Source organism: Micropterus salmoides, unplaced genomic scaffold, assembly GCF_014851395.1.
Source record: "Micropterus salmoides isolate LMB-PRFRI ecotype aquatic unplaced genomic scaffold, ASM1485139v1 Ms_hic_scaffold_20, whole genome shotgun sequence".
NCBI lineage: Eukaryota > Metazoa > Chordata > Actinopteri > Centrarchiformes > Centrarchidae > Micropterus > Micropterus salmoides.
In genome coordinates, this window is record NW_024041151.1 from 29,614,299 (window position 1) to 29,641,287 (window position 26,989).

A 26,989-nucleotide genomic window follows, 5' to 3' on the forward strand; every position below is an offset into this window, starting at 1 on the left:
TTTTTTTAAAGAAATTTTTTATTTCTTAAAGTAAACTCTCAAAAAACACATGAGAACAACATTTAAGAATTCTGATCATCAAAAACTTTCTCAGCTGGTTTCATTCACGTTATGTCACGACCAGACGTTAATCACCCCATCACTCCCTGCTGACACCACAGTCTCACCCCTGTGGTCGAACGTCACGCTCTGCACAGCGTCGCTGTGTCCTGACATGCTGCTCACCACGCAGGAATCCACCTCCACCAGTCTGACTAGACTGTCGCTGCTGGCGACAGCCAGTGTTTTCCCCGATGGACTGAACGCCACCTGGTTGGTGGCCAACGGCCCGGCATCTACTGTGGCCATCGCCAACGCAGGTTTCCTGATGTCCCACAGGTTGATTATGCCCCATGAGTCACAGGAGGCCATGAAGTTGCCTGCCTGGTTGATGGCGGTGTGGTTGCAGGGGTGCTGGTGTCCATAGAAGGTAGCGGTACAGACACCTAGCCTGGCGTCCCACATGGCGAGGGTTTTGTCAGCCGAGCAGGTGAGGAGGAGGTTGGAGATGGGCAGGAAACAGACACTGTTGACAGAGGCAGTGTGGCGACGCAATGTGAGGCGGCAACGCTGGCTGTTCAGGTCCCACAGCTTGGCGGTTCTGTCAGCAGAACAGGAAGCAAGAAAGTGACCACACGAGTGGAATGAGCAGCCCCAGGTAGGCTGGCTGTGACCGGACAGCACGAGCAGGCAGCAGCCACGCGAGAAATCCCAAAGCCGCACCTGCAGGATGAAAAATCCAAGAGTCAACCCCAGGACAAGAAGAAACTTAACTAATTGTGCATTCAGACCAACGCAAATTTAATCTTCACATCGCGTGACTCTGATCGCTGGAATACTCGCCTGCTGTTCCCAAACAGTGCGAGTAAAACACAGATTACATGTTACAACCTGCTTTACTACAGCGGTATGAAGCCAAAATTAACATTTTGCTGTGATTTAATTGAAATAAATGGATCAAAATGATACTGAAATAACTACATTATGCTGCCGATAATTAAATTCGTGCTGTCAGCAAGACAACAACTTGACAAAATGTTTGTTTTCTGAATGGATTTCGAATCGATCAGGCCTGTGCTATGCTAACTTATTCACAGTGAAGTAAAATTATAGCTGGAATAAAGTAACAGACACCTATTTTCTGAAATTAGCAGTATCACAGAGCTGTAGGGGCCCACTGAAGCTAACAACCACAGTGGAAGTTGGAAACACAGTGGCTCAATGCTGAGAAGTGCGGGTGAAGATTAATCAACATTTTAATCTCAAAAATTACAAGTAAAAAGTTAATATAATCTAATCGTGCCACAGCCAATGATCGCCTCACGTTTGGTCTGAAAGTACCCTAAAACTTGGCTTGTCCTTTCTGTTACTGTAGTGCAGTGTAATAAAGAGACTTGCCATAGTGTCCCCACTAGTTGTTGCCAGCTTTGCTCCATCAGGATGAAAACTGCAGCCAGACAGCCAATCAGAGTGACCCTCACCTGTCAGCAACATCTGACCAACCTGGTAACACATATAACATGACATCACACATTTTACTACACCAGCCAATCAGAGTGAACCACACCTGTCAACAAAACGTTATGATCTTACTGACTTGCCTCGCTTTCTCATTTTATAACAAGTCGTTTTAATGGTCTCATCATTGAACTCCACCATATCTCATTCTTTTACCATTCCATGTAGGACGTCGTCCTAATTTATCTCAGTTTGTTTTATTTCATCTCATTTTGCTGGCCCTGCATCTATATTTACACATTTTGCCTAATTTAGCATCATCTCATCTCAAATATGATCATCTTACCTCATCTTACACCTTACATTTTGTAACTGATCTTTTAACTCATTGTGTCTCATCCTATCTCATCTCGTAACTTATCATGTAGTATCTCGTCTTTTCTCATTTCATCCCATACATCCCAACTAGTGTTTTTATTAGATATTAATTATCTCCCATTGCCTCTGATGTATATCTCTTCTTTAGTATCTTATCTCATTTATACTATCTACTAACTCATCTCATACTAATATTTTCTCAGTTGATTAAATCTCATCACATTTCTTTGTATTGTATCTGTTCTTGTCTCATGTCGTGTTATCTAATAGTATCTTCGACTCTCATTTCTGTTTGACTTATATTATAACAAATACTTTCTAGTTTTGAAATTGATTTATCCTGTCTCATCTGAAGTCATTTGTTTGCCTCTCATCTAATATCTCATTTCATTGGACATTTTCTCGTATCTCATATTTCATCTCATAGTGTCTTGTTTCATCTTGGTTTGCTATTTAAAAATCTTTTTAAATTAATTGTCTTTTAAATCTTTTTGTCATAGGTGTCAGTTACACTGGAGACGCTGGGGACATGTCCCCACCACTTTTTGAATTGGCTGATTTTGTCCCCGACACTTTTTGAAAGCATTTGTTAAAAATGTTCTAAAAAAAATAGCTTGCAACAAGAAATGTTAAATAACAAATGGAATTGCTTTGAGAATTTTTATTTGTGCAATAAGAAAACATGCAATGCAATTTAAATCTAGAAGAAACACGTGCATTGTCCAAGGAAGTAACTTAAGCGACCAAAAACAACTACTGATTACTACAGAAATGAAGAGTTTAATGCTCAACATCTTCAGGGGGAGGACTCCCAGACCCCCCACACATATATTTCAGCATCAAATATTTAATCTTAACAGTGCTAAAAATCTTCTTGTCTTGTTCTTGTGCATCGTCACGTCTCATGACCCAAATGTATCCTCACACCCCTAATCTGAGCCCTCATGTCCCCGCCACTTTTCAACACAAAATGACGCCCTTCTCATCTAATCTCATTTCATTGGATAGTATTTTATGTCATGTCTCTTCTTACCAAGTCTTGTTTCATATTTAAATGTCTTTTCGTCTCTTCTTTGTCTCATCACCATCTCACCTTGTCATATGTCATTTTATTTTATCTTAAGCTTGTTTGTCTCATTTTATCATTTAATTTACATCATTTAATCTCACCTTTATAAATTTCTTGATAATTTAGCATGTCATTTTCAAACATCTTACCATTTTTATTGCACTGCCTGTCACCACACCTTGTTTCACCTTTCACAGATAGAAGACATCCTGTCTGTTACCTCTAACCTCATGTCATGTCATCTTACAGCAGGGTTTTTTTGTAGCTCAACTAACGTTAATTTTCTTGAATTAATCCCAGATTGTAACTTCTCTCTTTTTAAAATCATTTTTACCTTGTCTCGTGTCTTGACATTTTCTTTCTACATTTTAATCCGTGAATGCATTTCTCTTACCTTCTCTCCGTTGGCTGGCAGCTCCCACAACCTCCAGCTGCGGTCGTCACAGGCGGAGGCGAGGATCCGTTTTCGGGGATGGAGGGCGATGCAGCTGATGGGAAGCTTGTGGGCTCTGATGGAGCAGGACAGGCTGAAGGAACCAGGGTTTTTCCATTTTAGAAAATTCCCCTGAGTCATGTGAGGGTTCACCAGCCTGCTGCAGACGGGAAACTCTGAGTCCTTTGGATGTCTGGCTGTGGTGCTCTTTGCTGGTAATTTATCAGCACTGCTCCTTTTGACGTTCTCTTTCTTGATTTGGACTGTTTCCTGATTCACTCTTGCATCTCTGGTGTTTTGCACTCTGTCCTTTCTTAAACTGATGAGCATTTTCTGCCTCAGGGCTGCTTGATATTTGTCGTCCAGCTGCCTCAGCACCGGCTCGTAGGACTCCAGGTGTTTCTTCAGCTGTTTGAAGTCCTCGATCAGCCTGTTTTTGTCCTCAGCGACTCGTCGGTACTGTAGCCGGTGGAAATCCCTCTCCCTCTGCGTCCTCACCAGGCTCTCTCCTGCCATCAGCAGCTCCTTTCTGAGCAGCTCCGTCTCTCTGCGGACCGTCTCCAGCTCGCTCTGGAGGAGCTGCCTGTGTGTGAGAGCGTCAGGGATGAAGAAGACGCCTGTCACTTCCATCGGCAGAGTTTCTCTCAGGAGATTCTGAGCTGAGCCGTACCACTCTGCCTCGAAGCTGTTCAGAGTCCGGCTCAGACCGGCCCGCCGGAGGAAGTTCCTCAGGAAGTCATCCACTGCCTCTGGAATTTTGGGGATGATTTGTTGTTTGGATGATGGTGCAGGTTTTCTTCTGGAAGCAGAGGAGGAAGCAGCCTTCCTCATCAACTCCTCATATTCCTCCTCTTCAACACTCCTCCTCTCCTCCTCCTCTGAGAAACCCTCCTTGTTCATCTCCTCTGCTCTTTGCTTTCTCCTCGCTGACAGTTTCTCTCCTGCCCTTTCAGCTGCTTGTTTACCTGTTGTCATAGTAACACTGTGCATAGCAGCAGAGTTCTACCTCCACTTTTTGTTTACCATATGTTACCATAGTGACGCCCCAACTTTGTTTTGTTTTTTAAGTATTTCATTGCTATGAATTGTGCAAATGAAGTATTTTTCATATTTTTCATTTTCTTCTTTAGTTTTTTTAATTAGCTTAAAGCACTTCTATTCATAATTATAAATGTTTTGTGAACCACCAAATAGGATAACTTAAAGTTGGGCTGTTTACACTGGTAGTAGTTCAAGTTATACCTAACCCTAACCCTTTTTTTGTTGTTTGTTTATTTACTGGAACTGAGAGGAAAACTGACGCAACTCTGTTTCATTGTATTACATATATTACATAAATGCTGGCATGGCCATGTACACAAAAATATACAAATTAAATATGTAGGTGGAAATATGTAGAGGCAGCATGTATGTAAACGACATCACCGTAGTCTAAAACTTGTAGCCTGCACAAGTTCTTTCCTGGTTATGTTAAAACCAACGTTATTTCGAAAGTAAACCTTAGTTTCCGCTTCTTCACAACGTTTTCAACATGAACTTTAAATGAAAGCTAATGGTAAGATAACATTTTAAGATTCCTGTTTATGTTGAATATTGGCGCTTTGAATAAGAAATCATGTGTAAACAGCAGTGTATGTATATAACTTAAAAAAGCAGATAAACGTGTTAACTAACGTGTTGTAAAATGTCAATTTAAAGAAAAGTAAGAATCTGCATTTATGTTACTGTAATATGCAAAACTAAAAATGGTGCTTTAGTTTGGCAGTGCAGAAAGTTCACTTTGTATCAGCAACATATTTTTTTCTAAATAGTGTTTGCAGGGGTGACATATGTGAATGAGTAACAAAATATCTCCCGGACAGAGGAAGTAGCAAGTTACATCACCTCTGCCAAGGTTTTTTTTTTCTCAAAAACTTTGTCATAACAGGAGTTTTTAACAGTTGTAGTTGGAAGACACAATCAATAAAATCGAATTTGATATGTGTAAATCTATATTTTTTTAACAGGACCAAAAACTGTAAATATGAAAAGTACAAATAAATGAATAAAACAAATGTTAAACATGGGAATTTGTTTTTAAATTAATTTGTGAATTAAACATTTCCTAATTAAAATAAAGTGCAATACATTTCATTTGGGGTTTACGCTCAAAATGTAGTGGCCTGCAGAGGGCGCTCCGAGTTCACACAGGCTGTATACGTCACATGAACTCGTCACATGACTCTCAAACACAACAGGAAGAGAGTTTTGTCGTTGTTGCTGTAAGTATTTTCTATTTTATCACATTCAGAATCAGCCTGCGTGCTCCGGGTAGTACATGGATCTAAGTAACGTTGAAGCCGCTTTCGCGGGTTGAAGGTTTTGCTTCGAGGCGGTACGTGTTGTTGTCTCGCACCAGGACACCGAACTCCAGGAAAAATTCGCTCAATTCAAACTAATCTTGATTATCCACTGAGGCACGTAAACAGTAAGCCATGACTGAATGCCTTTCATGTATAAACGCGATTAACATGTTAACTCTGCATGTAGAACCCTTTAAGTGTTTCATATATTCGTGAGAATATAAAACATTTGACCAGGTCGTTCGTTGCTGAAAGTAAAATTAAACAGGAACTTCTGTCACACTTCAAAATGTGTACCTTTAATATTTTATATCTTGAATGATCTTATTTAGCAGCGTTTGGTGTTTGCTGGTGTATGTTAGAGTCAGTGCAGTCTTTTCCTTCATTAGACACGTGTCCAGTTTGGTGAGATTTCTGAATCGAGTTTGGCTTGATGGTTGTTTTATTGCAACCCGAGAGCGGAAGGAATCAAAATGATTCACTAAAGAAACCGTTAGATCCAGAGAGAGCACATTTTATGTATGTAGAGCCGTTTCACAGTTGAACTGCTGAAAAGCACGATATGCTAACACTGCTCTGTGCACACTGTGTACTTCAGGGTCGAATCTGAAGTGTGTTGGGACCAAAGACAGTTGGGCTGTTACACAGGGTGAAGTCACCAATCAATAGATGTAGTCGTTAGATGAAGCTTTTTACGGTGGGCTGGTATAAATATGTGATGATGTGTAAAAGATTTTTATTGGTTATTTATGACATTTTGTTCGGTATTGGTGATTGCAATGTTAGGTGTATTTTTGATATTTAGAACAACGTTAAGGGGTTTCACGAAAGACAAGGCAGCCTCAACAATACAGGTGAAGCAAGTGGGCCACATTTCTTACTGACATAGTGTCCTTAGTTTTATCCAAATATGAGAGCATCCTTGTTTGCAGCGAAGAAGATCCATTTTCCTGCTCCAGTCCTTGAGGGGGAAAAGTCAAGTATTTTCCTTTATATGTCCAGCCATTGCCTGGGAGGTTCAGTTGAATGCAGCTTTTAGTTGATGACAAGTGTTGTTGTCAGCAACAACAACAACAACAACAACAACAACAACAACTCTGCCTGTTTTTTTCTATCTGCCAAGATAAAATATTTCACTTTCCAGAAGGATCTCTCTGAAGGTTGAACATATTTTCTCCCAAAATATCTTTTTTTTTTAATTTATCTTTTCACATGATCAAAAATGTCAAGTCATTTCTATTTCAGTGTAGTCCTAAAAACTTCCTGAAACAAGTGAAGAAATCAGCCAATACCGTAAAGAATAGGGAGAATAGAAGTTATCGCAACGCACTTTTCAGACAGAGCAGGTCTAGACTGTGGGTGGGGAGAGACCCGGGTTCAATCCCCCACTGTGACCCATCCACCACTGTGTCCCTGAGCGAGTCACTTAACCCCTCGTTGCTCCAGAGGCGTGCGACCTCTGACATGTATAGCAAGTGTAAGTCGCTTTGGATAAAAGCGTCAACTAAATGAATAAATGTAATGTACTCTTTGTAATATTATTAACAGAGACCCAACAATTCCTTCCATGAGTAAGCACCTGGCCACAGTGGCAAGGAAAAGCTCCCTTTTAAGCTCGAGCAGAACCTAGACTCCGAGAGAGAGAGAGAGAAAAAATGGCATTCGATTCAGCCTTTAGGCCACCACTGCCAAATTGATCTTGCCTCAGGAGACCACTGTTTCACTGAAGGATTACAGAAGACACGCCAACAAGATATTTTTTCTGCTTGGTTGAACATGGATGGATGGATGGATGGATGGTGTTAACTTCACAGGAAAACCATATTGTATAACTCACAGGGTCAGAGGTCACCATGGGGTCGGCAGTGGAGAGGACAGACGAACACGTGAAAGAGTATCTGATGTATCGGGGCTTCACCGGCACTCTGAAACACCTGGACAGCGAGATCAAAGCCGACAAGGAAAAAGGCTTCAGGGTACGACTTATTCTTCTTAAAAGGGATGATTTTTAGGTTTGTCGTTACTCTAAAACGTCCCCGTCTGCAGGTGGATAAGATCATCGATCAGCTGCAGCAGTTTGTCCAGAGCTTCGACCTGTTTGGTCTGAAGGAGTACTGGCTTTACTTGGACAGACGTCTGTTCTGCAGACTGGAGGATGTTTACAGATCCACAGTCAACAAACTGAGAACCAGCCTGTACAGATACTACGTCATCAACACCATCCAGGTAACACCCTGTAGAGAAATCCAACATACCAGACAGTACAAATCTGAAACAGAGCAACGGTTAAAATCTCTTCTTTCATCCTCCTAGAAAGGAAACCTGGAGAAGACCCAGGAGTTCTTCCAGAAGCAGGCGCTGGAGCTGCAGGGTCAGGCCGAGTGGCGTGACTGGTTCATCCTGCCATTTATCCCCGCCCCTGAGCAGAACGCCGCCTTCTCTCCATACTTCTCGCGCCAGTGGGCTGACACGTTCCTGGTTTCACTGCATAACTTCCTGTCTGTCCTCTTCCAGTGTATGCATATCCTTTTACGAGTTCACAGTGTAATGTCCCGTTTGTAGTTAGATTTAATAGTGGAGATGACATTCTGATCCTCTGTGTCATTTAAACTGTGGATTTGCTGGTTTCCAGTCCATAACTGGTTTTCACCCCAGCCAGTTCTTCTGAGTTTTGATGCCGAAGTCCAGAAGACAACCAGCCTGACAGAAGAGAACGAACAGCTCCGCCAGCTGGTGAGACCAAAACCATTAATAAAATGTTTCCTGCTTTTTTACTAGAAGGTTTTAACCAACAATAATTTTTCTGTTAGACAAAACTTAAATGCAAACGTTAGGTCTCATGGGGTTTAAGCAATTCCCTTTAAAGGTTCAACAAGTTCCATTCAATTTACTTTAAAAAGTCAAGTGAGATTTAAATAGTCGTGTTAGTTAGGGTTAAAAATACAGATTTCTATGACAAGGAAGTATTCCCAAGATTAGCATCATAAGTCAGTTCCATATTGTTATTAAAATCTCCCCCCATTTTGTTGAAAATGTCTCATAATTATGGTTAAAAAAAGTCCCACCATTTAAGCCAAACGGTCCCATCATCAGGGTTTAAAAGGTTTCATTATTTAGTTGAAAAAGTCCCATTATCTGGTTATAAAGGTCCCATTGTTTAATTATGTTTTCATGATTCACTGCTCAACATTTTTTTTTATGTTAGGCTGTATTCGGAGTTTTACATACTGGAGGATACAGTATGTAGTATGAAACTGTTAAATTGGCTAAGCCGGTTTTTTAAAATAGGAACAATAGGAGGAATTTAAATGTCACTACCACTTAAAAAAATTAAAATAAAACTACCTTTTAAAAAAATCTTATGTAAAGAGAACAAGGCTACAGTTGATCTGTACCAGATGTTTGCTTTGGTATCTTGGTGCATAAATAAGAATTATGTGAAATAAAAAGCAAGTACTGTAAGCACAACTCTAACATTACACTAACAATGTAATGTCTAATCAGAATAATGCTAATAATAAAGCAACAAGAGTCCCCTTTTAAAACTACTTCTGTTGTTTATTTTTTATCACAGTGCTTCTAAGTTATACAAGCCTGTCCATCACGAGCCAGATGTCTCTTGATTTAAGCTAAAACGTTAACTACGCACTTGCATAGCTTCTCAAATCTGAAAACCTTCGAGCACATTTTCAATTCGCCAACATTTTTTCTAAAACTGTCGATATTTGAAATCTATACAGTTGATTTCTCGCCTCAAAACTTGTTAGAAGTGGATTTAGTGATGAAACGGCGTACGAAAATTGTAAAACAAGTTTCGTTGTTGTCCTGTACACAACAGACCGGTTGTTGTTACAACTCTAGTACTTTGCATTTATGGGAGTCCGAGGTACACTGGTCTGAATCAGATTTTTTTCTGAATCAGTACACCATCCGGGTATTTTTGGCATACTGCAGATTTGGCTTTTGTTTGCATACTGCATACTACATTTAGGCCAAATCAGTATGTACTACTAGTATAGTAGGCGGTTTCGAATACAGCCTTAGAATACTGGCCCCTTTGCAGCCCCTCATTTCATCCTCTATAGAAAAAAATTTTTTTTAACCCCCCCTCCTTAAAAGCCCATTTTCTTTTGATTGGCCAACTTCCAGAAGCCTGCCCTGGGGAGCACCCAGTGCTTCTGAGCACCGCAGCGATAGAGGTCACCAGACCGGGTTGTTTCTGGGGGTCGGGGCTCACTGATCGCTGTACAAAAACAACTTAATATACTGATTTTGGTGATGTTTTGTGGAGGAAATATTTTCTGGTCTTCCCTCTGATGTTTAGCCGCCGTTAGCTATTTAGTTCAGTTAGCTTTGGACCGAGCAGAGTCAGCTGATACGACGACTAGCTGCACGGCTAACCGAGCTAACTAGAGCTAAAGCAGCTAATGTTACTGTTAGCATTAGTAAGTGTTTACTTTAGCCACAAGCAAAGTTATCAGTCCATCAGGAAACTCTGCAACTTCATCACCCAGAGTTGAACCAGAGCAGCCGGAGGACACCAGAGGGAAGACCAGAACACTTGAAAGGCCGTGCAGTGAGATGTTGGCTTCCTGACATCCAGCGATTGTGCAGCTGTGTTTCCTCAACGTTTTCTTGTCTTTTAGCTCAAAGACGAAATGACCTCAATGATGGAGGTAGGCTGTGCTGGGGGCTGTGATGGAAGTCCTGACAGCTCAGTTGATTTCAAAAACAAAAACTTCATTTGGTTAAAAGTCACACCATTTATGCCCTTATTTAGGTGGAAAAGTTTTAGAAAGTCACATCATTTTGGTCACTTATTTTAAAAACTCTAATCCTTTTGTTTTAAAAACTTCCATCATCATTATTATTTGAAAATGTTCCACTATTTGTAACATTTATCATGAGATTCAAAAAGACCCTTCCAGTCTCCTCACCAAGGCTCACTATGACATTTAAGCAGTCGCAGCCTGTGATCTGAACAGTCGTGAGGTGAAATGATATTGATCTCTACAGTGCCATGCTGAGGTTCGCTTAGATGGGCTCTGACCTGTCTGTCTCATCTCATCTCTTCCAGCTGTTTGCCCTGCAGACAGAGAATCGGGACCAGAGAGACAGAGACGAGATGGTCCACCACAAGCTGCCGGTCTACGTCCAGAACATGGACCGACTAGGAGACACTGAGCTGTGAGACACTAACATCACGTTCTTTACCAATGACTGACTACAACTGAAATGGCTGCCATTCTGTTTTTTTAATGTTCAAGTCCGGTCGACGACATTATGCTTTTTATCAAAGTTATATATTGGATCAAGAGTAAGTCATTTTCTAACATGGCTGATCCCCCTGACCCTGAGGGGTCTGGTACTCAAGATGGCTGCCATGCTTTAAAGGAAATTATTATTCTGATGTTTTAGAATCTTTGGAAACGCACAGTTTAAAACACAGGCTCCGGTTAAAATGTATAGCCTAAACTAAGTTCTGGTTTTAGATCAGTTTAAGCACTTAAATGGAAAACAAAAACTGTATTATGTGTTTTTACAGATGGTAGCCATCTTAAATCTTATCTCTAAAATGTCATTTCAAATATTAATCAAAGCTAAATATCTATCCATCGCAGTTTTTCGTCCTGATGTGTTTTTTTTTAATTATTATTTCTTAGCACTAAACACAGGACGGACACAGGAAATGTCTCTGCTGTTAGCACTTTCGCATGCTGGCATGTTGTTAAATTTTACCTCACTGAATTTGTTTTAATTGAAGAATTTCATCTATGAAGTCAAATATGTCGATTTGTATAGAATCGAGCCTTTTGTTTGCTGAATTTTAGACCATGACAGGGTGGACCTCGTGCCAAAGTTATTTGCTATAGCTACTGAGACTTTAGTAGTATGATTTGAGATTTTTTATCTGTGAATTCTGAGGATAAATCAGGCGTTTTGAAAATAAGGTCTGAAATTCTGAGTAATGCCAGAGAAGTCAGATGTATGAGACTAAAATAAGAATTCTCATTTTAAAGTAAGTTAATCATCTTCTGTGACAGCAGTGTCATGACAGGAAAAAGGCTAAGGAGGGAGGAATGTGAGGACGTTTTTGTTCAGCAAGTGAAGCTGTAACAGGCTGTCCTTCAGAAACCTCACATACTGTATCTCCATCCCAGAGTCACTTTTAGAAGAATTTTGAGGCACTTTAAAGCAGACGACACTGCCGTTATTGTGTTTATTCATATAAAATATATATTTAAAAAGCTTTTAACTAACTTATTGTTAACGATACAGTATTTCTGCTGTTTTTACACTGTGTGATGTGATGCAGTTGATGTTGCCAAATAAACAATTCACCTGATGAATTGTTGTCAGTACGATGCATTTTTAAAATCTTCACATGCGAGCAGAGGACTGTTGACTGGGCAGACAAATACAGACACTGTTAAGATAAATTCTGCCAACATGAAACTTTAATGTACAGTAAAACATTATGAGATGTCAAGCACAGAAAAACATGAAAATATCACCAGTAGATACAAATTAGTTCAAGTGATTTAAAGGAACATAGTGATTTGGAGAGCCTTAGCTTCTCAGACCGGTCACCCTAGAGCTGAGGAGGACATGAGGCTGTGCTCAGGTTTTTGGTTATCTGAATGGGATGAAAGGACAACCAGTGTAGTGATGCTAAAAGAAAGTAATCTCCGTTTCTGGCTTCAACTAAAAATCTGGCAGCTGCATTTAATCTTAGTTGGAGCATGTTGACTGCTTTCTGGTTTAAGACCATTGCAGTAGACTAGTGCTGAGGAAGTAAGGGTATGACAGATATTATGGGCAAGTGCTGGAATCTTAAAATCTTTAAAATGGCTTTCAGACCACAAGCATGGCAATTATTTCCACTGGGCACAGAACATCCATAACGGCGACAACTTTCCTAAAACTGTTGATATTTGAAATCTACACAGTTGATTTCTCGCCTCAAAACTTGTTAGAAGTGTATTTAGTGATGAAACAGCAAATGATAATTGTAAAACAAGTTCTGTTGTCCTCTACACAACAGACAGGTTGTTGTTACAGTTCTAGCACTTTGCATTATGGGAAACGTGAGGTAGACTGGTCCGATTCGTACTGGAGATTTTTTCCGAATCAGTACGCCATCCGGGTATTTTTGGCATACTGCAGATTTGGCTTTTGTTTGCATCCAACATTATGAGATGTCAAGCACAGAAAAACATGAAAATATCACTAGTAGATACGAATTAGTTTGATGATTTGGTGATTAAAGGAACAAAGTCACAATTGGATTCAGGCCTTGGCAGGAGGCAGAAGTCATGGCATTTAACATTTTACTATAGAAAAGAATGATAAAGAAGTTTATTTTGTGCAACTCTAAATTCCCAGAGTTTTACTTTACTCTTTTGAACCACCGAGAGTTTAGTAAGAATTCTCAACTATGGCAGAATATATCAGAGCGGATGAGGAAACCCGATTATAAAATGAATAGCGACAGTTTACATTCATGCCGACTGTTCATGTGCGTTTTTTTTAAACCGCCTAATATACTCTTTTTTACTCATGAGAATAAAGCACTGCAGTATTCATGTCTACCTTGTGTTTTCTTAAAAAAAAAAGGCATCATCAAGCTTAACGCCTATATAGTTTGGTGTCACTGGCATACCAATTAAATAAACTCTGTGCTTGAAAATAATGACCCCAAGTGGTAACATGTACAGACTGTTTTTCAAAGAAGTCATGAAGGTAAATGTTTCTGTGGTTGTCTGGTGTGGTTGTCTCTTCTGCAGCAGTGACCAAAAGTAAAATATCCAACCTTTTACTCAACAAATGTAATAAGATTATTTGAGGAGTCACAGAATAGACAGATTGCCATTACATTTCGTCCACTGTTTAGGCTGCAGGACTTATGGTGCGTTCCATTTGACATGTGAAGATGGAATTCCCGTGTCGAAAATTTCAACTAGAAATGTTGACCCGATGTTAACAAAGACCATGAATGTCTGCACCAAATTGGACAGTAACCCATCCAACAGTTGTTGAGACTTTTGTCTCTGAACCCCTCAGTAGGCTTCAGTCTCTGAGAACCATGAATGTCTGGACACAATTTCACGACAACCCATCCAATAAATGCACTGCTCAAAAGAATTAAGGAAACTTAAATCACACATCAGATCTCGATGAACAAAATAGTTCAAAATCGTTACTGTACATTGTATGACTAGTTGACAACAAAATGAAGTAACAACTGGAAATGGAAAACCAAATGGAAACCAAAATCACAAACTGATTGAGCGCTGGATTCAAAATCAGACTGAAAATCAAATTAAAAACATTGAAATCACTGGCTGATCCATGGCAACTGCTGTGGGTGTAGATGCAGTGACCAGTAGCTCCCTTAAATTACGCTACATTTTTGTTTTGTTTTTATCATTTTTTTCTGATTAAGAGGGTAGGAGGACTGTTTGTTTAAAGTAATGATGCTTGGTGCTCCAACGCAATCACGGTGGATGGACAATGTTTACCAGATGTGGAATTCTAATTGTTGAGATGTTGGCCATTTTATCTTCCCAGGGAATTCACTAGTATTTTCTCGTTGCTGTTTCCATTCCTCCAGATGCAAATTCACAAAAAGCACTATAGGAACTGTATGAGGTCATCAGCACAGTCACTTGACAAAACAACCTGATGGTGTTTTTATTGTTGCTGGTGATTTTAATTAAACAGACCTCACAACTGTTTTACCTAAATTCCACCAGCATGTCCACATCCCTACCAGAGGAACAAATACACAGATATTACACACATATTTCTCTGCTTCTCCTGCCCACTTAAACCCAGCTGATTTGAAGGGTCAAACCAACAATTAAAACAGTCAAAGTGTGGACAGATGAGGCTACAGCAGCTATACAGGACTGTTTTGCCAACACGGATTGGAGTGTGTTCAGAGAGGCTTCCACCCAGGAGAGCCACATCAACCTTGAAGAACATACATCATTAGTGACATCATACATCAGCAAATGTGTTGATGATGTGGTGATCACTAAGACCCAATCAGAAGGCTTTGATGAATGGAGACGTGAGGGCTCTGTCCAGAGCCAAAAAAGCTGCTTTTCGGTCGGTTGTCAAGGAAGCATACAACACCGCCAGAGCGAGACTGAAAGCTGGCATCAAGGAGGCAAAGCAGAGACATCAGCAGAGACTGGAAAGAGACCTCAACACCAACAACAGCAAAGATATGTGGCAGGCCATCAAAAACATCACAGGTAGCCTGTGATGCAGGAGCTCCCCCATCATGTGTGAGGCCACATTACCAGATGAACTAAACACCTTTTATGCTCGCTTTGATCTCAACAAGGAGTCAGCTGTAAAGTCCACTCCACTTCCAGAGGACCGGCCACTGTCAGTATCCACAGCAGATGTGAGGAGAGTCCTGCTGAGAGTGAATATGAGTAAAGCTGCTGGGTCTGATAACATTCCTGGCTGTGTACTAAAAACCTGTGCCATGGTCAACTCACATCTCCACGCTAGTGAAGAAAGCCCAGAAACAGCCATATTTCTTAAGGAAACTTAAGACGGCTAAATTCCGTCAGCTTTTACTGAGGAGCAATAGAAAGCATCTTGACTGAAAACATCACTAACTGGCATGGGATGTCCACGGCCCAGGACCGGAGGGCTCTGCAGTGGGTGACCAAACTGCTCAGAAGATCATTGGTAAGACCATCTACCAAGCATCAGTGATTGGTGAGGTGAAATGAGGTGCCTACACAGAGCTCAAAGGATACTAAAGGACCGTACCCACCCAGCCACAGCCTGTTCACCCTGCTGCATTCTGGGAAGAGAGATAGAAGCTTCTGCAGTCGCACCACCAGACTGCAGAGCAGCTTTCCCCCCAAGCTATCAGACTTTTAAGTTGCTAATTTAAGTCTTTACTGCTCCATGCAATAAAGTTTATAGTTTGCTTCTGTTTACCATTCTATGATTGTTTTTGTATACTGTATATTGTCTGCTATGTAGCAGAAGAGAGTCTCCCATTTCATTTTACAACCCTTTTGTAACGTGACCATTAAAACTACCTTGGATCTGATCCAACTTGTGTGACTTTCATTATGCAACTCATAATGGGAGTCAGTGTGTATGGCCCCCTCGTGCCTGTGTGCACTAACAACGTCTGGGCATGCTCAGGTGTTTATTCATCCAAAAGCTCAGGCACTGCCCCGTCTCTCTTCTCCACAGCTCCCCGTAGCTCAGCCACTGTCTGTCGGCCAGCGGGGATTCAGTCCTTCCGCTGTGCCTGGTCCTATCCACACAACACTCTGAAGCCGTCGGTGATGTCCAGACAGTCTCAGCGCCGATAGGCAATCGCGACCGGTCTGAATGCACAATGTATATATAAAACGTTCAGCACAGTGTCACGTCTTGTCACATGTGCTCAGTGTGAACCTGCTCTCATCTGTGACGAGAACAGGACGCCAATAGCAGATCTGCCAATTCTGGTGTTCTCTGGTGAATACCAATAGAGCTGCATGGTGCTGGGCTGAGAGAACAGATGCCACTAGTGGACATCAGGCCCTCATGCCACCCTCATCTGTTTCTGACAGTTTGGTCAGAAACACCAGTAGCCGCTGGAGATCATTTTGTAGAGCTCAGGCAGTGCTCCTTCTGTTCCTCCTCGTACAAAGGAGCAGATACCAGTCCTACTGCTGGGTTGATGCCCTTCTACGGCCCTGTCTAGCTCTCCTCATGGAATGGCCGTCTCCTGGTACATCCTCCATGTTCCATCACTGTGCTGGGATACATAGCAAACCTTCTTGAGACTTATGGATATGCCTTCCTGGAGGAGCTGGACTACCGGTGCAACCTGAGTGGGCTACTGGTCCCACTTAATGCTACCAGCAGTGACAAGGACACTAGCAAAACACAAAACTAGAGAACAATCAGTCAGGAAAGATAAGGAGAGAGCAGTCTGTGGCCATCACCTGCACAACCATTCCCTTTTTAGGTTGTCTTGCTGTTGCCTCTCCAGTGCACCTGTTGTCACTTTTATTTGCACAAGAACACGTGACACTGATTCAGAATCTGACTGGACAGACTGATATGCCTGTAATTAAATTGACTTGATGTTATACTGTGATGATTAATTGTTCCCTTATGTTTTTTGGACCAGTATTTCAGTCTGGACCGAATGTTGACCAACATTGCCACGCCACTAATGTGGCTAAAAACAACTGTCATTGTCACCTTGCAGCGTCTTTCTTCCCATGCATCTGAAATCTCAGCTGCTTTGCTGACCAGACATGAAATGTAACTGTCTTCATTTTTGTCCTTGTCTTTCTCGTTTTCTTTGTCAATTGTGTATTTTACATTAAAAAATAGCAGCTGTGTTTGTTTTCTTTGTTGCAAGTTCACATTGTTGTTTTCTTTCATTGCTGTTGTGTTGGTGTTTGATAAGTCATCTCCTGGAAATATAACCCAGAGTGCTGGGCTGAGCTATTTTCTTTTATCTCAACCAAACTCACTCATCTCTATCAGCTATTACACAACATCACTGTCTGTTGCAGTTGGGTGGATGCAGTTTTTGTCAGTGTAAACATTGTCTTTTGTTGGAAATTAGGGTTTAAATGGCATCAATAGTTACATTAAATAATATAATCATAATAATTATTATTACTATTATTTAATAGTAAATAATAGATTTTAGCTTGTTAAATTCACCCTAGGGCACACACCTTAAAGAAGAGACAATTGACAACCAAAATTAAAATTAATTTAGTCTCATAAAATATATTAAATTATCAATTTGGAACTGATTAATAATTAAGTGAATAACTATACCATTAATTACCATCAATAGCTAGTAGGTTGAAGGATTTAGAGTTATACATAAAAGAGGTTGGTGATATATTCACTCTTATGCAACATAAAAAAAACAGTATGTCTATACACAAATTTAAAATATCAACAAAAGCTAACCACGCAGGATGAAACTGAACTAAAATGCACTTAACTTAAGGACAAAGAGATGTATGTGTGGTGGGTGAATGCCCAAAAGAACATTTCTGTAACCTGCATATGTTGAGCGTGGACGAGCCTGATCACACGAGTGGCAGACAACGAAAGCACAATGAAGCGGGTGCTTTCCTCTCTGTGTGTGTGATTGCATTTGAGGCCAAATCAAAGTATGTGTGTGATCTGTGTTGGATGACGGTGCCAAGTTAAAAGGACTTAGTTAGCATGCAAACACTCTGTGTCTGTGTGGAGCGTCAGTTTAGCAGGGGTGGAGAACTGAAGTTACACAATAATCTCACCTTAACCATGAAACGACCACAACCATAACATCAACCAAACACATCAGAACATGTATGTTGATCAAAGGGAACATCACTCCACACCTTTGCTGTTGGTTTTTATATTTCTGTTCTGGTAGTGGGTTTGTGTGAGTGATGAACATCTTGTTCTATAGTGAAGTTATTTTACTGTGTTGACTTGTAGCGCTCTGTTTCTGGAGGCTTTGCGTACGGCGACCCAAAAATGAGCTGTGTTAATGGATGGAACTGGGACAAGATTTTGTTCTGCTCCTACCAGTCAGTCTCTACATACTCCTCTTGTCTTCACTGCAGCTTGGATTCATTTTGGTCTCATTCAGTGCTCTGTTATTAAACGTTTTTGCTCTCTCCCTCTGCCCTTGTAGGGACTTGGTGTCGAGCCAGCGCACTGTCAGCACCACCACTACTCCTTCCAGAAACTTCTTCTCTACATTCCTACCTCAGGGAAGACGCACTCCAGGGAAATCACCTCAGTTCCCCTCTGGGTCCTCACCAAGCCAGGTAGCAGTGGGCAGGAAGGACCCACCAACAAATCCGGTAAGAGCAGGGCTGGTGTTTAAATGTTTAAGTTTGACAGCTCAGTGAGACTCAAAACAGGAATGTGAATTTTTTTGAAATCAGGTCATGTCAGCTGCTAAATTTCCAAATAACTTTTTTTTTTTTGGCCACAGAGCTATGGCGTGTTTAGCTTCAGTTCCTCTGACGTGCGCTATTTGCTGCTCCAGGGAAATGCTGAGTATACTGAAGTGAATGGAGAATCCCCCAACTTCTCTGTATTAATACAAAGTCAAGAATGTTTTTAGAGAAGTTCAACCCTCAAGAGATCATTTACCTTCTCATCCTGCCAGTCTGAGTGGAGATTTTTGAAATTACCATTGCATTAAGATGGCCATACAAAAACTAAAAACCCCTTAATCTGTGTGAAGCCTGCTGGAAATCAAGTACTGGACTGACCATCTTCCAATGGCTGGTCTTTAAGTTATAGCTGTAATCTTCTCCTGGCAACCATAGTAGAGAACACTGGGCCTTATTCACAAACTGTGCATACAAACCTTTGCTTAAGCGCTGAAAAAGTTGGGATGTATCAATATTTTTTGTGTCTTCTAGCTTGCAAAGTCAAAAGAGGCAGTCCAAGCTAAGGAGGTGAAGCCAGTTTCCAGCCAGGCATTAACCAGTGAACTTGCAAGCTCCCAGTCCCAACAGTCGGCAAACCAGCCGACACACCCCAGACACAAGAGAATCCAGGAACATGAGAAAGAGAGGAAGGAGCTATTCTCCAAACCACCATCACAGGTACCTGAAGGGTAGTACTGGGGACGGATTAGCATTAAAATTGTGGTCACACCAGATTGATGCATTTTTACATTTTTTGTTTAGTTAGTTAGTTGTTTAATTAAAGTAAAAGTTTGACATTTTTGCAAAATAAGCGATTATAGCCGAACATAAATGGTCTGTATTTGACTTTTTAGTCTTTCTGACCACGCAAAGCGCTTTGCAGAACATACACAGATTAGCAAAGGCACAATCTGCTCACCTTACCAGAGACAGAAATGAATATGTTCATACACATTAACACACCGGCACAGCCGAGTAATTTGAGGTTCAGTGTCTTGCCTATAGACACTTCCACATGCAGTTTGGGGGAACCGGGGAATCAAACCACCGACTGTCCGATAAGTGGACGACTGCTCTAATCCTGGAGACCGAACATAAGATGAGAAGACAATGCCAGACTCATGTCTGTATGCTAAGTATGTAATTAGAGCCAGGAGGTGATTAGCTTAGCTGAACATAACACAAAACAGACATGGATATGATTTATCTGATTTGTTTAACTAAATGAAACCAAAAAGAAATGGAAAAATGACATGTTTAAGTTTTACATAGAGTTACATGCTGGAACTGTTTGTGGACAAACAAAAGCTGGGTGTACGGTCTTCCATGCTATATCCATGCTACAAATAGCTTGCTATTGCTAACTGGTAATTGGCTAAGTGGTAGCACACCAGCTAGTTTGGCGATCAGATTTGGCTGGCCGGTGCCGTTATGCCACAAGCTAGCTAGCTCGCTATCTCGTAAGCAGTCACTACAACACCAAACTTCCAGCACCACCTATTTTACGAGGAAGCACAAAAAGATTTTTTGGTCTTACCAGGCACTTAAAATAATTCAATAAGCCATGAGCAGCTATTCCATTCAAATGAACTAAATTATGTTGAAGTTTGGCTGTTGCAAATGTCTCCTGGGACTGGATGTTGACTCCATTACACTGACAACCTTCCATGTGTTGTCTTCAGACACCAGAGAAGAAGGGGGAGGCGGGGGAGGCAGAGCTACTTGCCGAGACCTCTAGTGAACCTCCTGACTCCTCAAATAGGGGACCAGAGGGAGCCGGTCTGTCAGCGGAACAGCCTTTCATCAAACTAAGCCAGGAGGAGTATGGAGAACACCACTCTTCCATCATGCACTGCAGGTCTGCCTTCAACATTTGGTTTAACTGGTCAAACAGGGGAAGGGACTCCAGAATGACCCCACTCCTTCTTCTCACAATATTGAAACTGCTTGGTTTCTGAACAAAGTAACAGATTCAATACCATCTGAGGAAATTAAGATTGTAACTGCAGGTGGACTTGGCTAGCTTTTAAAGTCAGCTTTCTCTTCCACCCGTCCCTCCTTCTTTTGTTATCCAGGGTTGACTGCTCTGGTCGCCGGGTTGCCAGTTTGGATGTGGACGGAGTCATCAAGGTGATCTGCATCATTTCTCTTATGGGTTTGTATGAACATAGAGAAGAATTGTACATAACTTAGCCTTCTTCCTCCTTCTCTTTCTCAGGTGTGGTCGTTCAACCCCATCATGCAGACCAAAGCCACCATCATGTCCAAGTCTCCTCTACTGTCTCTGGAATGGGCCACCAAACCTGACAGACTGGTACAAACAAGAGACAGACTGCACATTAACTGAGTATAGAGACAATAGCATGAACAGCACTAATCAGGTTTCTATTAATACATTTACCTGATAAATGAAAAAGTATTTTGTAGCAATTGGCCAAATTATGTTATATTAAAAATCTTATTATTATATTTTTGCACTCATCACCACACACCCACCCTTTCAACCAGTGATTTGACATATCCACATACAAGTACAGTAAGATAAAATAAAATACAATTAAATAAGAGTATAAATACCATATAACACAAACAAGATGTTGTGCATAAAATTGAAGCATGAAACGAAAAAACACCAACATTTAACATATTATTTTCATAGTGGTCTTAGTTGAAGTTGATTCTAATAAAGTTAGGATATCTGGCCACTCCCATAGTCTAACTGTGGGGATACAAATATGTCACGCAATGACAGTGGGGACTGAGGTTTAAGCCTTTGGGTTAGGGTAGTCTTAGGGTAAAGCACGTATTGGGTAAATTGCAAGTTATGAATGTATGTAAGTCAATGAAATGTCATTTCCAAAGTGACAAAAACTTTTGTGCTGTCAGTTATTATTAGGCAGCGGTGTTGGCACAGTGCGGCTGTATGATACAGATGCTAAGAAGAATCTTTATGAGATGAACATCGATGAAACTCATCCACGGTAAACCTGCTTGTCTGTCTACTGCCCTGTATTAAGTAACTGTTCTGACTGTGGAACTGTAAAGTGATGTGATGTTAGAGGGCCTCGGATGGCAATATAAGTACAAAAACATAGCCTAATAGCCTAACATTTTGGGAAATTGCCTATTCTAGTCACTTACTTTCTCAGAGTGAGATGAAAAGATCAATCTTAATCTCAGGTCTGTGGATTAAGAATGGAGCTGGAATCTGGACGTGGTTAGCCTAGCTTTGCATAAAGACTGGAAGCAGGGTGAAACCGCTAACCTGGCTCTGTCCAAAGTTCAAAAATACCACACCTCTAAAGCTCGCTAATTACCACATTGTGTCTGATTTATTTTATCCATATCCAAACAGAAAAGTAACGAGACTAAGAGTCTACAGCCATGCTAGCTGCTCTGTGGGGTTACTTAAGCACAGGGATGACTTGTGTGCCTGCTAACATAAATACAAATGGCAGCATGCTGACAATGTCAATGCTAACATGTTAACATGCAAAAGTGATGACCATGAAGAAGACGGTGACTATTAGAGAGTTAAGCGACTATGAGAGTTGTATGCAGAGGTGGGAAGATTTGCAAGAAAAGCAATAGCAAAAGTAGCCACAGGTCTGCAAGACGACAGTTTGGGAGCAGTTAGGAGGACCTATCTAATAAAGTGCTCGAAGTGTCTGTGAAAGGAGAAGTGGAGCAGAGGCTGAAGGCGATGACAACTATCACCACCAGTCTAGCCCTAGAGAGGTTTGGCGCAGAGGAAGAGGGTAACCAGAACACCTTAAACCATGAACCCCACCCCACCCCCTTGGCAGAGCTGTGGAACATTGTGGGGAAAAGGCTAATGACCCTGTGGAGAACTGAATGGAAGGAGATAGCCAGAAGGCAGTGTCCATAGCTGGTGGATCATTCAAGGGCTGGAAAAACTCATCTTGTGGGCTTGGATGAGCTTCAAATTGGCGAAGTCAAGATCAGTCATAAAAGCAGGGCCGAGTCATAGACAGGTTTTGCATCAAAGGGTCGCAATAGCCATGGACCGGAGAGTCACATGGACAGATCTGTGGCAGGCGGAGCCGCACCGCATCACTTAGTGTACGACATCTTGTAAGCGAACCTCTTTAACTGGGGAAAAGTGGGTTCTCCAAACTGCCCACTGTGCTCGGCTAAAGGGATGTTGAAGCACAGATTGAGCTCCTGGCCAAAAGCACTCGGACTAGAGCTGATACACTTGGCTCCACAATCATGCTGAAACTTATAACAAAGCCACCAGCCAGGGATCAGAGTATGAAACGTTACCCAAGCAATTGCTTTTGTCAAGGCAGGAGAGCAGCCACGGGCAGGACCTAAGAGTGCGAGCCTTAGTGCAGTGGGCATCACAAGTTTGCAAGGAGCAGAGCCATCAAGAACACAACCAACGGAGTTTTGAATGCCTCAAGGTGGGTCTGGATCTGGAGGGGAGGTCCATAGGGATAAGCGAGTTCCACCTGAACAAAAGCTGTGGCCGCCTGATCAACCACAGCTGGGTCGCCTGGGCGAGGGTGTCTGATGTTAAAAGGCCTGAAACACCCAGTGACCCCAGGATACATCACTGATGACGTGTTCAGGTGCATCAGATGATGTATTCACCAGCTTAGTTTAGCATGTCAGCATGCTAGCATTTTAAGTACAGCTGAAATTGACGGGAATGTCATTAGTTCTGCGGGTATTTGGTTGTCAAGACATTTCACTAAACACCAAAGGCTAGCTAATAACGGCAGTTTGTGATTTTAGGGTTAGATGCTGGAACTATTACTTGTTTTACATTTTGTCACGTAGCAATAAATGTTTATGGCTGTAGTACAAATTCTGATAATAATGTGTGCTTCCTCTGTCTCTCAGTATCTTGTCTTTAGCCTGCAGTCCCAGCGGTTCATCATTTGTCTGTTCAGCTGCAGCTCTCAGTCGATCTGGGAGCTGCGATTCTGTTCCTCGACTTCCTATACCAGTGTCTGGACAGCTGCTGCTCTGGGACACCAAGACGGTCAAACAACAGGTAATTAACCAGCTAGTTCAGTAATAGTTATGTAGCTAATATGTAGTAAGCCGGCTGTTGAAAAAGTACTCCACTGATTTTGCATTGCACTATGACAATGTACACAGTGTACAGTTACAATATAAAAAGTATCAAAAATGTTTTTAAGAAAGGATCAGAATCAATGCATCAGAACCACTTTGTTTTATTCCGTGCATTCTTCTTTCTTGTCACCATCTGGCGCCTACATTACCTATAACGCAACTTGGCCGCTGACAGTTTGGTCAGAGAATTGGCCGTGTATAATTAATGTTCTGTCTGTCTCTCAGCTTCAGTTCTCTTTAGAACCAGAACCAGTAGCCATTAACTGCACAGCCTTCAACCACAATGGAAACCTGCTGGTGACCGGAGCTGCTGACGGAGTCATCAGGCTGTTTGGTCAGTGGACACAACTAACTACTTTTATTATAGATTCCTCTGAAGGTTTACGATCACTAAGTGACACGGAAAGGGATTTTGACTCCTGTCCCATCCCTCTCCTACAAAAATAAACCTGTCCCTTCCCAATCCCAGTGTTAGGACTCCTGTCCCATCCCGTTCCTGAAACAATGAAAATAGCATTTATTTTATTGGATGTAAACAAATTTGACATATGATTACTGTCTCGGCCACTCTGTTAAATCTTTATTTTTATCCCATGTGATGATTAGCAAGATTGACATGAAATTGATTAGAGATACATTCTTCTCAACAAAGAATATTAAGATAAGACAAGATATAATAAGAGGTATATAAAACTAAAATAAGAACAGAAATAAAAATATCTATACACCAAATATACACTAATCACATGTCGAACTATAAAAGACATGTGATTAGTAGCAGCAAAGTCAGCAAGTCTCGTATGGCAAAGGGTCTGTACTGGTATAGTGCCACAGCGCCCGTATATGTAAACAGTGTACACCAGACTAATATATAATATAGTTAATTAATGATACTTAGTGTTTATCTGTATACATATAGAAATGTAATAGAAATTGTAAATAGAATATAAAAAACTAATCTAGTATAACACTGCTGTTGCATAGTCTGAGGGCAGTGGGCACAAATGACGCCTGAAACACTCCATTTTACACCTGCAGATATGCAGCGGTATGAGAGCGCTATGAGCTGGAGAGCTCACGACGGAGAGGTTTACAGTGTGGAGTTCAGCTACGATGAAAACACCGTCTTCAGCATCGGAGAAGATGGCAAGGTGTGTGTATGTGTTAGTGTGTTCATTTTGTGGAAAACCCATTATGGTCACAGAATGTCTACAGATCCAACAAGTGTCATTTCAATCTTGGACTTTTTAAAACATGTTTTATTGTTGCAGGGCATGTTGTATGTTTGGAAAGAAACCGCCATTGCAGTTTTCAGTTAAGTGAATAAACGTGTGTGTGTTCAGTTCATCCAGTGGAACATCCATCGGTGTGGAGTGAAGCAGTCAGAGCAGGTTTTACCTCAGGATGCCACTGGGCCCTTTGTCCTGTCAGGGTACAGTGGGTACAAACAGGTAAGTACTGTTACCGTACCCCCATTTACACCTGTTATGCGATCTGTATCCATAAAGTGATCTAGATCTCTCTTTTCTATGACAGACTTTTATTTTTCCCCTCCTGTAAATTCAGCAAATGTAAAACATGAAGTTATTTCTTTCTTTCTTTGAAAAATAATGTTTCAGTTTGTCCTGGTGTGTTGCAGTAATGGCTTGTAAGCTACTCTGTCACTAGATAAATTAGATGCCTTGTTGACAGCAGATCAGCAGCACAGATGAGTGCAACGCACACCGTTACACATGCTGTTATTTCTTACTGTATATCATTCACTTCCCACCTGTAATTCTTTCATTTTTCACACAGTTCTGTTAAATAGCACATCTGAGGAGTTTTCATGCGCTTTCATGGCTCAGAATAGATGCATACTCATTAGAGGCGCGTCTCTTTCAGCCTCCTCACTTGCTACATTTTATATTGGCTAAAAACAAAAATAGTCGTAGCCTATAAGGTTATTTTGTGCATGGATGATGCCAGCACGTTGTAGGCTGTGTGATGTGTTTACACCTACCTAAGATCCGAACATAATGCGAGCCAGACTCCCTCCATAGTTGCTCTGTCTAAATGCCTTAATTTGTGAATAAACTCTTATTCAGGTTCAGGTTCCTCGAGGTCGACTCTTTGCCTTCGACTCTGAAGGACAACATGTCCTGACCTGTTCCAACACCGGAGGACTCATATACACAGTAAATACACCTTCATCACCCTGTGTCCACCTCTCATCCACACTTAACTGTTCTGGTTTTACCTTCAAAAATCATCTTTAAAATTTGTGTTTGCAGTCAGTTTAAGTTGTAATTTTTTTAGATTAATTATTTATCATAATTGTCTTTTTGTATGATATGTTGTTTTTTATTCAGCTTGTTTAAAATAAGAAGTTACAGGATGAAGATCAGTAATTGTCATGTTTTCACTTGTAAAACTCACAAATTGTAATTTTAAGAACTTTTTATAACACTTGATTGATTTAAAATTCATATTTTCATTTAAATAATGTTTTTCACCCCCCCTCAGCTGACCAATGGGGAGCCAGCTCTGGAGAGCGTGCTCTCATTGGGTGGGCACAAAGCGCCGGTGGTGACAGTTGATTGGTGCTCGGCGGTGGACTGCGGCACCTGCCTGACTGCCTCCATGGACGGGAAGATCAAACTGAGCACGCTCCTGGCACAGAAGTCCTGATGGTGAACCTGTAAGAGGACATCTGAGGGTCAAAGGATGAAGGGACTGATTCAGTATTCTCAGTCACTGTAGAGATTATTCCAGTCTCATAAATACCGTATGTTATCTGTTTCATGATGTGATGGATTGAAAACTCACCAACCTGTTACAAATTCATACTAACATTAAAATCCCACTGAAAGTTCAATCTGAGAGCAGACTGTTGCGAGTGTTGTGTTTCTGGCCACCTGATTAATGTGAGTCCAATATTCACTTCCCTTTTAACTCTTGTTTGGCCTCCACCAACTCTTGCACCAGTATCCCCTCTGTCGGCTGTTTGCTGCTGTGCAGTAGTGTGCAGTGGGTTTATCAGAGATTGTTTGCTGAAAGCGGCTGCCTGTTGCTGCTGCTGGCTGATAAGAGCTTTCAGACTAAACCGTACAGTAAACGTAGCCATGATTCATTTGATTATTTACACGTGTGCTTTTCATACTGTCACATGTCAAAATGTCTTCTGTGAAAAGGCCTATGTGTGCTTTATTGGTGAATATAAATAAACATAGAACTATATACATAC

At 41.2% G+C, this 26,989-nt stretch overlaps 2 protein-coding genes across 6 annotated transcripts; one reads left to right on the forward strand and one right to left on the reverse strand.

Annotated features, from left to right (window-relative positions):
• Positions 1-5,372, reverse strand: LOC119914933 (sperm-associated antigen 16 protein). Its single transcript, XM_038734477.1, has 3 exons — positions 3,339-5,372; positions 1,438-1,542; positions 1-762 (listed from the first exon to the last, which is right to left on the reverse strand). The coding sequence occupies exons 1-3, from the start codon at positions 4,365-4,367 to the stop codon at positions 115-117; spliced, it is 1,782 nt and encodes a 593-aa protein (XP_038590405.1). The 5' UTR covers positions 4,368-5,372; the 3' UTR covers positions 1-114.
• Positions 5,373-5,532: 160 nt separating this feature from the next.
• wdr91 (WD repeat domain 91) lies at positions 5,533-26,988 on the forward strand. Of its 5 annotated transcripts, none has more exons than XM_038734481.1 (18): positions 5,533-5,638; positions 7,559-7,695; positions 7,766-7,945; positions 8,033-8,234; positions 8,352-8,452; positions 10,797-10,906; positions 18,408-18,579; positions 19,150-19,335; positions 20,340-20,515; positions 20,733-20,787; positions 20,876-20,971; positions 21,544-21,638; positions 23,527-23,680; positions 23,989-24,097; positions 24,802-24,914; positions 25,107-25,214; positions 25,851-25,940; positions 26,269-26,988. In XM_038734481.1, exons 2-18 carry the CDS (start codon positions 7,573-7,575, stop codon positions 26,431-26,433), a joined length of 2,235 nt encoding a protein of 744 aa, XP_038590409.1. In that variant the 5' UTR covers positions 5,533-5,638; positions 7,559-7,572; the 3' UTR covers positions 26,434-26,988. The 5 variants fall into 5 exon arrangements, with proteins under 5 accessions (XP_038590409.1, XP_038590411.1, XP_038590408.1 ...); XM_038734483.1 differs by having other exon boundaries at positions 5,614-5,751; XM_038734480.1 differs by lacking the exon at positions 5,533-5,638 and adding an exon at positions 5,654-5,844.
• Position 26,989: the final 1 nt, after the last annotated feature.